General features: G+C 48.5%; 1 protein-coding gene across 11 annotated transcripts in view; it reads left to right on the top strand.

Moving 5' to 3' along the window:
- ANK1 (ankyrin 1) overlaps positions 1-17,441 on the top strand; it is a 189,089-nt gene that overhangs the window by 57,496 nt on the left and 114,152 nt on the right. Inside the window, exon 1 of one of the 11 annotated variants that reach the window (XM_082229693.1) lies at positions 6,921-6,974. The exons of the other annotated variants lie outside the window; for them this stretch is intronic. Coding sequence (XP_082085819.1) covers positions 6,936-6,974 — 39 coding nt within the window. The 5' untranslated portion in view covers positions 6,921-6,935. Of the gene's footprint in view, positions 1-6,920; positions 6,975-17,441 lie in introns of those variants that run through there. 11 annotated transcript variants of the gene reach the window in all.

Consider the following 17,441-nt stretch of genomic DNA (forward strand, 5'->3'; position numbering starts at 1 on the left):
CCATGGCTGCCTTACCTCCTGCAGGAGGGGCCCCATTTTCTGGGATCCGGCTATTGGCCCAGGTTGCTGTGGCCTTCTGGAGCATCTCCTTACCTTGCTATTTGGAAAGTGCCACCCATGTCAGGTTTGCTGCTCAGAGATAATGAGCAAGAACTCCTTATCAAAGTTCTAGGAGCTTTTGGGTGTGAGGGCGGCTCCTGCACACACTTCTGCGTGGTGCTGAAGACTGATTAACGTTACCAGCCTTCTCTAGTCCAGATGTTTTGGACTGGCACTCTCCTCCTCCTCCTCCTCCTCCTTCTTCTCTTGCCTACATATTTCCTGCTAATTATTCAGATCCCCTCCTTTCCCTGGGCCCGATACACAGATTCCGCAGACACCTCCCCCCACCCCTCCTTTCCCTTTGGTTACTCCTTTCTTCAGTTCCCTGACTCCCAAGCTCCTTTGCATGCCTGCTTTCTGGGCCACTGCCGGCTTTGCCCCAACTTCCTTGAAGTGCCTTGTCTCTTAAGACGCCCCCTGCCCCAACCAGGGCATACGAAGCCTGTGTTGTGGAGCGGCTAGAGGAGCCTTGCTCAGCCCTCCGTTCCCAGATGTTGTTGGACTAGCACTCACATCATCCCTGATTGCTGCCGCTGCTGGCTGTGGATCATGGGAGTTGTAGTCCAACAATGTCTGGGAACCTAAGGTTGAGAAAGGCTGGGTCAGAGTGTTGGACTAGGACCTGAGAGACCAAGATTCGAATCCTCCCTCAGCCACCCGAAATTCACAAGGGGGCCTTGGGCCAGTCACACTTTCTCAGCCTAGCCTTCCTCATATGATTGTTGTGAGGATAAAATGTGGGGATGAAGACACAAGACATATGCAACACATTGAACTCTGTGGAGAAAAGATGGGGTAAAAAGACAATAAATAAATTAAAGCTCCTTCCTGAGTTTGTGCTGTGAGGTTTCTTCTTTGGGTTTCTTGCTTTGGTGCCCTTTCCCCCATCTTCCAACCACCCTCCCTTCAGGCTTCTCTTTTCCAGTTCTTCCTGCTCTGTGTACTTCCTCTCAGACTCTTCGCTCATACTCCTTAGGTTCCCTACATTCTGAGACTTCTCCCTAGTTCCTCAGCTTCCCATTGTGTGAGGTTTTAATTCCCAGCCAAATGGACCACTTTCCCTCGCCTCACAAAAGTTGGACTGCAAGCTGCTAGATTCTGTGAGCAACGGAACATTCTGAGCCTCTGCCCCAGCTCATCCAGTCCGTCTGAGGGGCCTCACAAGTGTGCTCCTGCGCACAGAACGGTGGCTGTGACTTTGGTGCCAGCCCCTGGGGCAGGTGGTCAGGGGCCATCCTCGGATGCGCCACAGTGAGACTATCCTTAGTGACCCCAGCTGTCACAGAGCCTTACTCTCGGAGGCTGGCTCTTTCTAAAGCTAAGTTCCCCCCACTTTGCTGCCCGAGCAGCTTCAGCATTTGTATCAAATTGCAGCAAAGGAGTTTTGTGTTTCTGGAAACAGGCCTCCTTGCCAGTAGCTGCCCGGCCTGTTCAAAACTCGTTTTTCCCACCATCAAATTTGCTAAAAGTGGGAGATCAAGATGGTTCATCAGAGGGAGCTATATGAAGGTTTCAGCTGGCAGAGGGGATGGCAGAAAGGAAGCCAGGAGGTTAGGAGAAAGCTCTGTTGGCTGCTCTCTTTCAGCTTTGTTGGAAACAAGAGGCATTTCACGTATTGCAAAGCCAACACAAGAGGCTCGTCTGTGCAGGAAACAGGCAAGCATTCACCAGCCTTGGGTCCTCCTGATGTTTTGGACTACAGCTTCTGCTCATCCAAAACATCTGCAGGGGACGAGACTGATGTAGAACGTCATGTGTGACAGTCTCTCGCACACACGTTTTTAACTGTGTGTGCATGCATGTGTGTGTTGCCTGTGGCAATCGGCAGACACATGAATTCTTTTAATGAAGGATGGCAGTGGCTTCCAACCATGGTGGCTTCTCTCTCTCTCTCTCCTGTTGAACGTGATCTGCCTCTGAGCCCTTTGGGACTTTCCCTGGGCATCTGGCTGGCCATTCTGAGAAGAAGATGCTGTGCTAGACGGACCATTGGGCTGATCCAGCCAAGCTGAGGATGATGGCCATCCACGTGGATGGCTTTCAAGGAGGGTTAGACTCCTTTATGGAGGGCGAGGCAGGCAGGGCCTTTCCCTGCTTATGATTCCCAGCAACTGGTGCCCAGAGGCATCCTGCCTCCAGCCGTGGAGATGGGACAAAGCAATAGCAGCCATTGACGCCCTCCAGGAAAAGAATCACACTGCCAGGGAAGGGCCATATCCAGAGCTCACTAGAGTCACGAGCCTAGAACTCGCTAGAGGTTCCAGCCCCTCTCTGGTGGGCGCCATCAAGTTCCTGGTGAGTTCTGGTACCTCTTTTTCTGGATAAATAGCCCTGGTCCTATCTCAGCAGCAGAGCCTCTGCCTTCCATTCAGAAGGTCCCAGGATCAGTCCCTGGCATCTCCAGGTGGGGCTCAGAGTGTCACCTGCCTGAAAGAAGCACTGCTGCTCAGACAATACTGAGCTAGATAGACCAGTGGTCTGATCCAGTATAAGACAGGCTCCTCCTGTGTTCCTAAATGTCCCTCCCCTGCTTGGTGTGATTTGTTATTATTTATTTGCCATATTTATATACTGCTTTTCAGGTGGATCTCACCAAGCAGTTTACATAAGACTTATTAACTACAGTGGTACCTCGGGTTACAGACGTTTCAGGTTACAGACGCTTCAGGTTACAAACTCCGCTAACCCAGAAATAGTACCCCGGGTTAAGAATTTTGCTTCAGAATGAGAACAGAATCATAGAATCATAGAGTTGGAAGAGACCACAAGGGCCATCGAGTCCAACCCCCTGCCAAGCAGGAAACACCATCAGAGCACTCCTGACATATGGTTGTCAAGCCTCTGCTTAAAGACCTCCAAAGTAGGAGACTCCACCACACTCCTTGGCAGCAAATTCCACTGTCGAACAGCTCTTACTGTCAGGAAGTTCTTCCTAATGTTTAGGTGGAATCTTCTTTCTTGTAGTTTGGATCCATTGCTCCGTGTCCGCTTCTCTGGAGCAGCAGAAAACAACCTTTCTCCCTCCTCCATGTGACATCCTTTTATATATTTGAACATGGCTATCATATCACCCCTTAACCTCCTCTTCTCCAGGCTAAACATAGAATCATAGAATCATAGAGTTGGAAGAGACCACAAGGGCCATCGAGTCCAACCCCCTGCCAAGCAGGAAACACCATCAGAGCACTCCTGACATATGGTTGTCAAGCCTCTTGCGCAGCAGCGACACGGCAGCAGCGGGAGGCCCTATTAGCTAAAGTGGTGCTTCAGGTTAAGAACAGTTTCAGGTTAAGAACGGACCTCCGGAACGAGTTAAGTTCTTAACCTGAGGTACCACTGTATAGAGTGGATGCAATGTAGTAGCAAATGCTGCAATCCTAGGCATGTGTCTCCAGACATTAGTCTCTGTTAGCAAAGTAGCTGGAATAAAGCAGACATAATCCAGGGAGAAACTGCTAACTCCCAACAGACTAAAATCTCCAGCCAGTCAAAGTCTGCTTCCAGCCACACCAGCAACAGAATTAACCCCATAAGTCACACAAACTGAATAGTCCCTGCTGTTGTACTTCCAACTATCTCCCTGTGTTCAGTGGGGCTTACTCCCGGGCAAGTGCACACAGAACTGCTGACTGAGAGTCTCAGCTGTGGACCAGGAAGTCCCTGCTGGCTGGCGCTGATGGGACTTGTCACCCAAAGCATCCTCAGGGCAGCATGTTGATGGAGGCTGGAGGGTCCAAGGGTCAGATTCAGTTTCAAGCAGCTTTAGCAGTTCATAGCCATGAGGAGTTAATGAACAATTCCCATTATGGCTTTGAAGATTAACAAAAACCTAAGTACGCTTGGCTGCCTCTGCTTGCATTCATCCCTTGTTGCTGTTCCTTCTTGCTTTAAACTATAAGGTCCTTGGGGCAGGGTCTCCACCAGGGATCTATCCTCCTGTTTTCCTGTCTCTCTCTTTACGTTTGCTTCTCCTGCTTTGTGAAAACGGCTAAGTGCATTAGAGGGATCTTCAGTCAAATGCCCGTGTCTAATCTAACATCAGGCTCATTTCTTAATTCTGCTGGCAAGAAATAAAACAGCAGCAACTGATGGATACTTGTGGAGTAATTCTGATTTTGGAAGCTGGGGCGAGGGGGAAAGAACAGCACGAGACTCAAGGAAAAGACCTGCAGAGCAGGCAGCCGTGAAATCTTGGCCAGGGATGAGATGACACTTAGCAATGCGCCAAGCCACACTGGTGCTTGAGGGGTCTTGACTGTAGAGGCACCATTTTGCCATTAGGTGGAAGTGTTGAGTTTTCTTGGTTTGAGGAAGATGGCTTGGTGCTAAGACATAAGAGCCCACATCAGGATGCACTTCTGAGCCTGCAGACGAAAGGAAGCGGCTGGTTCCAGGCTAGATCCATGGGCTAGTTGTCTGTGAGCAGAAAGCGGCATAGAGAAAGCGGAAGAGCCTTAGCTCAGGGGGAGCATCTGCTTTGCATGCAGAAGGTCCCAGCAGCTTTAGTCTCCGCATCTCCTGGTCCAGCTGCAAAAGACTCCCTGCGTAAAACCTGGAGAGCCACTGCCAGCCAGTGTAGGCAGTACTGAGCTCAGTGGGGAAATGGTCTGACTCTGAATAAGGCACTGTCCTCTGCTCTTGGGTGGGCTGGGTTAGGCGTCAGGCAACTTCCTGATGGGAAGATGGCTGTTGTCTCTTGGGAGACGCATGAGAAGCTGTGCATTTTGCCAGAACAGGCGGCAGGAGTTGGCTTTGCTCTGGAAGTGGGTTGTTCTGACTTCTAGCTTTATTTTAGACTGGATTTTTGTACAGTAGGGCTGTGATCTCAGCTTCTCGTTACTCAAACCACAGTTTGGGGCTCAGGATTCTTTCATTCTGGGTGTGTGTCTTTTGCACCAGGCACCATTCAGAAGAGCTTGGGGTAAAGAACGCAAGAAGAGCCCTTCTGGATGCAGCCGTCTTGCCCAGCATCCAGCCAGATGCCTCTTTGGAGTTTTGGCCTTTGAACTCAATGGGTCTGTGGTGAGCGCCTGCTCTTTGATGCAGTCCAAAAACCGGCAACTTGACACACATGCTGAGTACAGGACCAGACGTCTTGTAGCTGATAAATTTGTCTGCTTCATGAAAGGTGGAATTCTCTAGAACCTTTCCTTATCAGTCCAGTGCAGAATTATGTGGAGTTGGGTGGAACTGCTGGGTGATGGCAAGGGAGTGCGAGAAACATGTATGCCACCTGGAGCTTGGAGGAAAGGAGCATACAATGCATACAAAGATGATGATGATGATGGTGATCTCATTGTATGTACATTTCATGCCAATGTACAAAATACAATAAAACCAGCACAAAAGCAGTTTAAAACAGCACAGGAAATAATGGCAGTTAAATTAAAAACCTTTCTTTCTTTCTTTCTTTCTTTCTTTCTTTCTTTCTTTCTTTGGCGATCACTCGTAGCCGAGTAAGATTGTCTTCCACGAACACGGTTTTAACAATGAGCCCGTAAGTGACTGTGGAGGCCAATTCTGGATCCACACGTCCTTCTACAGTGGGGACAATGGTTTCCAGGGGGAGTTGATCACGGTGTGGCTTTGCCAAGCGTGCCTTCCTCTTAGCACATTTCTCCCTTGCGTCCTGAGTTCGAGTGTCTTCAAAGCCCATGACACCTTTGGTAAGGGCTGTTCTCCAACTGGAGCACTCACAGGCCAGTGTTGTTGTTATTATCTCCTTGTACATACATTTCATGGCAATGTAAAAATACAATAAAATCAGCCCCAAAACAGTTTAAAACAGCACAGGAAATAATGGCAGTTAAACTTAAAAACAGTACAGAGCTGACAGCTGTGGCAGAGAGTCAAGGTGAGACAGTCTGTTGGAAGAAAAACGTCTTCAGCTGGAAAGTGCAGTTTGTGGGTTCCTGTCACATCTGGACAGGAATGCTGTTCCACAGAACATGAGCAGCAACACTAAAAGCCCTGCTCTGAGGTACTGCAGAATAACCGCTTGTGGGATCTTCGGAACTTGCAGGAGAAGCTTTTTCTCAGACCACAGTGATCTACTGGGGATAAAAGGGATAAATTTCAAGTAACTTAGTCTTGAGCTGTATAAGTTAGTACCAACTTGACCCAGTAGTGCTTGGGGGTGGGGGGAGTATTGCCTACAAATGCATATTTTAAGGACATTAAAAACACATTATATTAGGGGGGGAATGCTTGCAAAAATGTGTACATTAGGAGAAACTCTAAGCAGAAACTTAAAGAATAAATGGATCAAAAACTGATGTGTAAATGTGGGGAACTACACTGAAGAAATCGGGAAAAGGAGTTGGGAGACGCCAAAATTGACCGAGTTTGCCCATCCCTGTTTGTGCAGGAGAGTCTCCCCTGGACAAGAGCGGAGCCCCTTGCCTGCCCCTGCTTTAGGCACCAGAATGCCTTGGCCTGGCTCTGTTTTGCTTGTGGCAAGCTTGCCACCCATTGATTCCCCTGCCTGCTGACTGGCATTCCCCCTGAGGCCCTGGCACCTGCATCTCTGCTGGCACCCCCCGCCGCCAGTGGGTTGGCAGCCAGCAGCCACTTGTTGCTGAGAGTCAGGCAGCTATTAAATATCCCTGCCTGACATAATGATGGCAAGAAGAAGAAGGAGAAGCGGAACATCTTCCATTAGCATCTGGCTCACCCTGCAGTGGCCACAGAGGCAGGAGGAAGGCAGCCTATATTTTTAGACAGGATGCAATGCAACTTTCCGGCTTACCCAAAGGTGGGGAATAGCTAAGGGAGGAAGAGCGAGAGAGGGAGAGATTGAAGCTGGGCTCAGGTTTCGGCTCAAGCGCTGGGCTATGGCAGCACGGCAAGGGAAGTCTGGGCCAGGCAGTGCTGTGAGTATAAAATGTGCTTTTCCTTCGCACAAAGCCTCCTGTCCCTCTGCTTCACCCCCCCCCCCCGCCCTGCTTCTCTTGCTCTGGAAATTGCCTGCCTGTCAGAACGGGGGGGGGGGGGAGGTGGGGTAGCATTTCAGCCCTCAAAGTTCAGTTTGCATGTTGCTTCACATGTACTTATTTATGTGTCTCTCGAGGGCAGGGGAAAGCTCACACAGAAGGGGAGAGTCCATCTCTCTCCCCCCCCCCCAGCTGACATACCAAGCCACCCTTTCACCATTTCTGAGTTGCCTTACAGGCCTCTGGAGTGAGAAATTCCCTTTTGGCTCTGCCTAGTGGTTTGGACCTTAGGACAACATGTAAAGTTCAGGCCAGAGGGTGGTGGCAGCTGCAGAGTCTTGTCCTCCAGCAGAAGGGCACACAAGACTTGTCTTAGACAAGCTCCTAAATCCATTTCTACACGGGGAAAACAAGCAAACCGATGTCCTCCTCTGTCCAAGTTTAGTGAGCTTTTCCCTAGTCCTCTTTCCACCATCTCTCTCTCTCGCAGTCACCCTTTGTGGGGCCACACTCACTACTCTGCATGGAGGGAGGGTCCAGTGTTCCTTGGTTGCAGCTGTTCCAGTAAGCCTCAGCGATGGCGTGCAATCTGTGTGTTTGCCTTCAGATGGCTGAACTGCAAGCCATCCTACCCTGTGGTTGCCCAGCGCAAAGTGAGGGACACCCCCTCCTCTGTGCATTGCAGAGAACTTGGGGGCAGGAGAGGTGCGTGATTTACATGGAAACTTCAGCTTCCTGAAACAAATCACAAACCAAAACACACCGGCAGTTTGCAATGCAGTTCCCCAGACAAATAATGTGTACCACGATGCATACTTACATACGTGAAAGTGTGCATGTAAATGCATATATTAGTAAGACTAATATACAAAAAATGCATTGTGGTAGAAAAATTTGTTTGCAAATTTTGTTAGACAAAATTGCATACAATTATTCATATGATGCATATATACAAAGTGGTATATACAAATTGTGTAACAGTAATATATATATATTAAAATGCTGATGAATTTTCATGAAGAATCTTTTTTAAAAAATTGCAAACTGATGCAGAAATGCGGAGAACTTGGAGCTGGAAAAACTAGTGAAATAAAGGGAAATTGGGATGCTCCTCCTCCTAGGGCCAGAGACTGCCTTCCCCCAAGGGCTCTAGCATACTCTGATAGGTGCGGGTGGGACCAAGCTCTCTCTCCCCACACCTCCGCATTTCTCTTTACGCCACAGCCTTTGGAGATACTCAGAAGCAGCTGGAGAGATTCCTGCCACTTCTGAAAGAATCTGAAGCGAAGGGAGAGCCTGGTTGCTGTCTTCTCCTGAGTCCTTTGCAGGTGCCAGAGGACTTGGATGAAGAGCAGGATGGAGTGGTCATCGTTGACCCACAAGCAGTGGCTTCTATCGAGGCCAGCCAAAATGTTTGAGGCCCCCGGAGATGGATGCATCCCATAGGCCTGTAAGAGGTAGACCGTTCACTTGCAGAAGGCCTTCTCCCACATTTGCCATTGTGGGGCTTCGTGATGCCAGAACAATATCAGGGTGGCACACCTGCCAGAATCTCACAGATGCTGGCATCAGAGGCCTTCTCTTGGGTACTTATAATGGCCCAAGGATCACTCACTATCCGAGCACCCTCCCTCCATCCCTCCCACCTGATTTGCAGGGGACCCTCCTGCACTTTGTAAAGAGCAGCTGAAGCTCAAAGAGATGATTTTGATGCGCACGTGTGGTGGTGGTGAGAAACTAAGGGCTATAGCTCAGAGGTAGAGCATCTGCTTTGCATTCAGAAGGTCCCTGGTTCAATCCCTGGCATCTCCAGGGAAAGCTAGGAGAGACTGTCTGAAGCTTTAGAGAGTCCCTGCCAGTCAGTGTAGCCAATACAGAGCTAGATTGACCGACTGTCTGACTTTGTATATGGCAAGTGCCTGTATTTCTGTGCTGGAAGGGTGTGCATCATGATGGAGAACCTCAGATACCAGGGAAGTCCCGTGCCCCTTCAGACTCCTGGGGACCTTCTTCAGACCAGATCCCCTCCCGGCCACGGCCTCTCTTCCCAGGTCACACCATCCTCAGGCCTTGCTTCTCACCCTCCTGGATTGCTTGTTGTCAACTCTGGCTTGCCTCAGAGGGGGTGGGGTGGGGGAGGGGTGTATAAGCTATACTACTGTACAAAAGTAAAGTTTTAATTTGTTGCTGTACCCATGTTTTCCTCTGGCTTGCCCAACACTGGCATGTGGCCTCCAGAAGATTGCCTGGAAGAGAATGCGGCCCTTTGGCTGCAAAAGGTTCCCTACCCCTGGTCTGCAGGCTAGCACCATTTCTCCTAAATACTCAAAATGGTAATAGTGGTTGACCAGGTATCAGTGGAATAAAACAGAGGACGGAAGGGATCTGGACACGTCATTCTGGAACATGAAAGGGCCATTTTATGAATGACCCAAAGAGGCTGGATTGGTTTGTGCCAAATGCTAATTGGCAGTGGTGAGGCTGCCATTTGGATTTTCTGCCACATGCACCCAAATGCCTTCTGCTGGCCTTAGAGGTTGTCACTTTTTAGGAATATGGGAAGCCGGTCCCTCTATTTGTCCATGTGCTGCAGGGATAGCAAGACATGATGTTCCCCAGATGTTGCTGAACTCCAGCGCCGATCAGCCTCAGGCAGAAGCCAACAGTGTGACGCGGCAGCTAAAAAAGCCAATGCAATTCTGGGCTGCATCAATAGGAGTATAGCATCTAGATCAAGGGAAGTAATAGTGCCACTGTATTCTGCTCTGGTCAGACCTCACCTGGAGTACTGTGTCCAATTCTGGGCACCACAGTTCAAGAAGGACACTGACAAACTGGAACGTGTCCAGAGGAGGACAACCAAAATGGTCAAAGGCCTGGAAACGATGCCTTATGAGGAACGGCTAAGGGAGCTGGGCATGTTTAGCCTGGAGAAGAGGAGGTTAAGGGGTGATATGATAGCCATGTTCAAATATATAAAAGGATGTCACATAGAGGAGGGAGAAAGGTTGTTTTCTGCTGCTCCAGAGAAGCGGACACGGAGCAATGGATCCAAACTACAAGAAAGAAGATTCCACCTAAACATTAGGAAGAACTTCCTGACAGTAAGAGCTGTTCGACAGTGGAATTTACTGCCAAGGAGTGTGGTGGAGTCTCCTACTTTGGAGGTCTTTAAGCAGAGGCTTGACAACCATATGTCAGGAGTGCTCTGATGGTGTTTCCTGCTTGGCAGGGGGTTGGACTCGGTGGTCCTTGTGGTCTATTCCAACTCTATGATTCTATGATTCTATGATTCTATGATTCTATGATTCTATGATTCTATGATTCCCTTCTTAGGAGAAGGAATGGAGCTCAGTAGCAGAGCATCAGATTGGCTTGCACAAGGTCCCTGATACAACCCCGGCATCTCCAGGCCAGGCTGGGGAAGATTCTTCTCTGAAACCCCGGAAAACTGCTGCCAGCCAGTGTGGATTATGGGGAGCTGCCCTGTGGCCTTCTAAATGTTGCTGGACTCAAACTCCGATCAGCCCCATCTAGCTTGGCCACTGGTCAAGGAATTGGAAGTTGTAGTCTAGCAACATCTCGAGGGCTGCAGGATAGCCAAACCTCATGTAGACCATAGTGAGCTAACCAAAACAGGAATCTGGCTCAGTGTACAGCAGCTTGCTGTCATCACCTGCTTCCTGACCCTTTTACCTGGAGATACCAAGAGTTGAACGTGGAACCTTCTGTTTGCAAAGTGGGCTTTCCACCGCAAAGTTAGGGCTAGTACCCAAAGCTGAGAGAGCTTTGATTGTCACTTTAGAATGGATCTAGTACCCCTTCATGGATCACTGCCTTGCCGTGGCAAAGGGGCTTGAACAACTCAGAGAAGCTATGAACTATGCCATGCAGGGCCACCCAAGACGGACAAGTCAAGGTGGAGAGTTTTGACCAAATGTGATCCACCTGGAGGAGGAACCAGCAAGCCATTCCAGTATCCCTGCTAAGAAAACTCCATGGACAAAGACAACAGGCATATAAAAGTTATGACGCTGGAAGATGAGCCCCTCAGGTTGGAAGGCGTCCAACATGCTACTGAGGAAGAGCAGAGGACAAGTACAAGTAGATTCAGAGCTGATGAAGCGGCTGGGCCAAAGCCGAAAGGTTGCTCAGTTGCAGATATGCCTGGAAGCGAAAGGCAAGTCCAATGCTGTAGAGAACAATATTGCATAGGAACCTGGAATGTAAGAACCATGAACCTGGGTAAGTTGGGTGTGGTCAAAAATGAGATGGCAAGAATAAATATTGACATCCTGGGCATCAGTGAACTAAAATGGACGGGAATGGGTGAATTCAGTTCGGATGACCATCATATCTACTACTGGGGGCAAGAATCCCGTAAAAGAAATGGAGTGGCCCTCATAGTCAACAAAAGAGTGGCGAAAGCTGTACTGGGATTCAATCTCAAAAATGATAGAATGATCTTGATACGAATCCATGGCAGACCTTTTAACATCACAGTAATCCAAGTTTATGCACCAACTACTGGTGCTGAAGAAACTGAAATTGACCAATTCTATGAAGACTTACAACACCTTATAGAAGTGACACCAAAGAAGAAGGATATTCTTCTCATTATAGGGGACTGGAATGCTAAAGTAGGGAATCAAGAGATAAAAGGAACAACTGGGAAGTTTGGCCTCGGAGTTCAAAACGAAGCAGGGCAAAGGCTAATAGAGTTCTGCCAAGAGAACAAGCTGGTCATCACAAACACTCTTTTCCAACAACACAAGAAACGACCCTACACATGAACATCACCAGATGGGCAGCATCAAAATCAGATTGATTTTGCAGCCAAAGATGGAGAAGCTCTATACAGTCAGCAAAAACATGACCTGGAGCTGACTGTGGCTCAGATCATCAGCTTCTTATAGCAAAATTCAAGCTTAAACTGAAGAAAGTAGGAAAAACCACTGGGCCGGTAAGACACAATCTAAATCAAATCCCTTATGAATACACAGTGGAAGTGAGGAACAGGTTTAAGGATTTAGATTTGCTGGACAGAGTGCCTGGAGAACTATGGATGGAGGCTTGTAACATTATACAGGAGGCAGCAACGAAAACCATCCCAATGAAAAGGAAATGCAAGAAAGCAAAGTGGCTGTCCAACGAGGCCTTACAAATAGCGGGGGAGAGAAGGCAAGCAAAATGTGAGGGAGATAGTGAAAGATACAGGAAATTGAATGCCGATTTCCAAAAAATAGCAAGGAGAGACAAGAGAGAGCAATGCAAAGAAATAGAGAAAAACAATAGAATGGGAAAAACCAGAGATCTGTTCAAGAAAATTGGAGATATGAAAGGAACATTTCGTACAAAGATTACCATAATAAAGGACAAAAGTGGAAAGGACTTAACAGAAGCAGAAGACATCAAGAAGAGGTGGCAAGAATACACAGAGGAATTATACCCCCGGTAGTGTGGTTGCTGACCTTGAGCCAGACATCCTGGAGAGTGAAGTCAAATGGGCCTTAGAAAGCACTGCTAATAACAAGGCCAGTGGAAGTGATGATATTCCAGCTGAACTATTAAAAATTTTAAAAGATGATGCTGTGCTACACTCAATATGCCAGCAAGTTTGGAAAACTCAGCAGTGGCCAGAGGATTCGAGAAGTCTACATCCCAATCCCAATCAGTCTACATCCCAATCCCAAAGAAGGGCAATGCCAAAGAATGCTCCAACTACCGCACAATTGCACTAATTTCACATGCTAGCAAGGTTATGCTTAAAATTCTACAAGGCAGGCTTAAGCAGTATGTGGACCGAGAACTCCCAGAAGTGCAAGCTGGATTTCGAAGGGGCAGAGGAACCAGAGACCAAATTGCCAATATGCCCTGGATTATGGAGAAAGCTAGAGAGTTCCAGAAAGACATCTACTTCTGCTTCATTGACTATGCAAAAGCCTTTGACTGTGTCGACCACAGCAAACTATGGCAAGTTCTTAAAGAAATGGGAGTGCCTGATCACCTCATCTGTCTCCTGGGAAATCTCTATGTGGGACAAGAAGCTACAGTTAGAACTGGATATGGAACAACTGGTTCAAAATTGGGAAAGGAGTACGACAAGGCTGTATATTGTCTCCCTGCTTATTTAACTTATATGCAGAATTCATCATGCGAAAGGCTGGGCTGGATGAATCCCAAGCTGGAATTAAGATTGCCGGAAGAAATATCAACAACCTCAGATATGCAGATGACACAACCTTGATGGCAGAAAGTGAGGAGGAATTAAAGAACCTTTTAATGAGGGTGAAAGAGGAGAGCGCAAAATATGGTCTGAAGCTCAACATCAAAAAACCCAAGATCATGGCTACTGGGCCCATCACCTCCTGTCGAATAGAAGGGGAAGAAATGGAGGCAGTGAGAGATTTTACTTTCTTGGGCTCCATGATCACTGCAGATGGTGACTACACGAAATTAAAAAATGCCTGCTTCTTGGGAGAAAAGCAATGACAAACCTAGACAGCATCTTAAAAAGCAGAGACATCACCTTGCCAACAAAGGTCCGTATTGTTAAAGCTATGGTTTTCCCAGTAGTGATGTACAGAAGTCAGAGCTGGACCAGAAAGATGGCTGATCGCCGAAGAATTGATGCTTTTGAATTATGGTGCTGGAGGAGACTCTTGAGAGTCCCATGGACTGCAAGAAGATCAAACCTATCCATCCTTAAGGAAATCAGCCCTGAGTGCTCACTGGAAGGACAGATCCTGAAGCTGAGGCTCCAGTACTTTGGCCACCTCATGAGAAGAGAAGACTCCCTGGAAAAGACCCTGATGTTGGGAAAGATGGAGGGCACAAGGAGAAGGGGACGACAGAGGACGAGATGGTTGGACAGTGTGCTTGAGGCTACAAACATGAGTCTGACCAAACTGCGGGAGGCAGTGGAAGACAGAAGTGACTGGCGTGCTCTGGTCCATGGGGTCATGAAGAGTCGGACACAACTAAACGACTAAACAACAACAAGTGCCCTCTACTTGCCGCCTCCGTTTTGTGGCCCCTGGCTACATTCCAGGAAGAGTCTACCCTATCTTTGCATATTTCACTGTGCAAAAATGGGTGGAGTTATTTCCACCCTTTCAAGCAGTGGCAAGGAGACAGTTCTTCTGCCCAACCCTCTTGGTTATGTTGCCACCAGCAGAAACCCTTTAGGGTACAGTCTCTGCCAGCAATGGCCCAAGATGTTTCGTTACCTGAGGTGAAGCAGACGATGGTGCCATCCCATGACTAAAGAGTGCTAAAGAGCAGGTTTTTGGGGAAAAGTGGTGCGGCAAAGACAAAAATGGTTGGACTCATGCCTAGAAAGCACAGGACAAGCAGAAGCATGGATGAGCCCTAACAGGAGACATGGCAGAGGTGATGTGTGGTTTGGAAAAAGTGGATGGGCAAGCAGAACTGTGGGCTTCACTCCCATGGGAAATAGAGATGGCCTTAAAAGAAGAGTAGAGGATCAAGCTTTCCATGGCTACTACGCACCGTGGCTGTGCTCTCAGGCTTCCCATAGGCATTTGGTTGGCCATTGGGAGAAGAGAATGCTGGGTGACGTGGGCCATTGGCCTGATCCAGAGGGCTCGTCTTATCTTCTGACGACAGGACAGCGTCCTTCATTGTGATGTAGGCTAGCAGGCTAGGGCAGGGCCGGCTGCGTGGCACAAACACCTCTGCCCTCCAACCTCTTGCCCTTAGTCCTCCATCACTTGGCTGCCCTCCTCTCCAAGCACCCGCTGCCTGAGGTGGCTGCCTAACCCTGACCAATGGCAGGGCTGGTGCTGTTGTCCGCCATTCAAGACCAGGGGGACCAGTCCTGGCATGGAATACCATGGGGTCATAAGGCTCTGTCTCATACAGAGTCAGGCTGTTCTTTCATCTAGCTCAATATTTATCTGCACTGACGGGCAGAATGGAAGATGGTCTTTCTGCATGCAGAGTCAGCAGCCCCTACTTAGCTTTTAGGCATGGAGGAAGCTGTCTTAAAGAGAGCCAGACCATTGGTCCACCCATCTCTATAACTGAGTAATCGGGGGGGGGGTTTTCCTTTCCCAGCCCACCTGGAGACGCCAGGGATTGAAACCTGGGATGATGTTCACGCAACAGCCGTGTGCTCTTCCCACTGAGCTGTGGCTTTCTAGGGCCTTTGCACAAAGCCTGCCTCCATTCACAAATCTCTCTCCTCCCTGTGGTGCCAGCTCTCCTTTGCCTCTCCCCTCTCCTGGACTCGAGAGGCCTCCTTCTCTGGGCCAGGGTCCCACATAGGAAGTGTGCAGTTAATTATAGCCAGAGCATCTTGGTTATCTCATCTGCTCGGACACCTGCCTGCTCTACTTTCATTTTGAGAAGTGTAAGGGGGGGAGGGGGGTTTCCATTCCCAAAGGCTTATGCAAGAGTTCAAATTTGGGTAGGGTCAAGCTAAGCAGCAGAGAAGGGACCCACGGCCGTTTTCAGTGCTAAATGCAGGCTGCTGCTCTGCTCTGCGGGGTCTGCCCCTCCTGGGTCCGAGAGGGACACTGTTTCCCTTTGAAGAAAGCTGAAAGTGGCTCTGGAGCTCCTCCGGATGACCTCTGCTTATGGGGCATGACTTGCTTGCATAACGTCCATGTCCAGTTTTGTCTGTGTCCTGAGCATTTTTTCTGATTTGTTGTGGGGCAGACATAGGACAGCAAGCCTTTGTCCCTTTTTGCCTGTGCTGGGGTTGCACATCTTCCTCTTAACCATTCATTAATTCCACACTTATCAGTGCATTTCCTTGTCAGTTTTCTAACAGCAAAGAGTCCATTTGTTTGTTTGTTTTAAAAAGTGGATTTGTTGTGACAGAGCACTTTATTCCCCTTTGAATTGCACAAACCTCAATTTCCCAGCATGTGGCTGAATACCTCCAGCAAAGTACTGATAGTCTGGAGGCGACCTCAGAGAGGCTTTGCTGCCCAGGCTGTGCAGGTGCTATTTCCTTTTGTCCTGCTGCTGTCTCTGGACAAACTGACTTAGCAGGTGTCTGAAGTGTGGGGGGAGGGGGGGCAAGCATACTGTAAAACCAAGATCAACCATGAGGCGCCTCTCAGGCCATCTTTTACTTAAAGAAAACCAAAGGGTTTGCACATAAGCAAATTGTACAGCTTTCATGTTTGCCAAGGGCTCCAACAAACAAACCAACTGCCTGCCTGCCTGCGAGCCTGGAGAGCTGCTGCCTGTCAGTGTAGGCAGCGATGAGATAGATGGATCAATGGTCTGACTCAGCCAGATCTAATCAGCCAGATCTATGGTTTCAGCTGAAAATCTATTAAGTTTTTTTTAAAAAAACTAAAGCCTTATTTCGCCAGGGAATCGTTTTGCCCGCGTCCCCAGGACCAAAGAAAGAGTAAAATAACACCAGGAAAGTTTCTTCTTTGGAGAAAAGGGTTTAATCTGTGCACAGAGACAGCCAGCAGAATAACTTCTGAAATCTGGCTGCAAAGTAATACACATCAGCAAACTTTATTATACCTGAAAGCATTCACCCACCTCTCAGACCTCCCCCAAAACTTCCCCAATCAGCTGGCAAGTTTTCACTTATTCCCTTTTAGGGCATATCAATATTGCTTGCTAAGCACTCCCTCGTCTTACCCCTGTACGTGTGCCTTTTCTGCTTGCTTAGCAGTCCCTCCCCTCTCCTTCGTACACGTGTCCTTTTTGCTAGCTAAGCAGCCCCTTGTACGTGTCTATTCTTATCTTGCATTACTGAAGCAGGAAGCGCAAGGCAGGAAATGGCCCCATAGCCTGTCTGGTAGCTGGCTTGACCACAATTTGCAGAAGTAAATTTTGCAGAAACTCACTATGTGTAGTTAATATGAAGATTAACCCTTCACTCCCTACTCTTCTTATGAACAACCTAATACTTAGGTTCGTTCTGGGGTATGGGTCTATAATCTCTCATTAAAGCAATCATGCAGGGTCCCATCATCCTAGACATCATTCTCTGTAACATGTTTTGCATGCACTGCACCAAGCAGGGGATACAGAAGCAGAAAAGCAATAGAAGCATTATTGGGCCCACCAGCATAGCCAATATCCTCCCCATCCATCCACCTGGGAAGATGCCATTACAGCCAGGGTATATGAACTTACTTTGCACAGAGGTGACATCTGCGGTGTCACAAGTGCAATGGCAGTGGGAGACACCAATTGCTCTTTTACTAATAGGTTTCTTTTCCTGCGTCACACAGACCCACCCATTCACCCTATGGATACGGAGGGGTGATGGATGGATCCACTGAGGCCAGAGGTGAGAATCTGGGAGGGTGGAAAGATTGTGGATGGTGGAACGGTTAAGTGGCAGTGGGAGGAGCGGCAGTCCACTCGAGGCATCTGTTGGGGGCAGGGTGCATACTAGACATTTAG

The sequence above is a fragment of the Podarcis vaucheri genome (assembly GCF_965113315.1).
Source record: "Podarcis vaucheri genome assembly, chromosome: 7".
Classification (NCBI taxonomy): Eukaryota; Metazoa; Chordata; class Lepidosauria; order Squamata; family Lacertidae; genus Podarcis; species Podarcis vaucheri.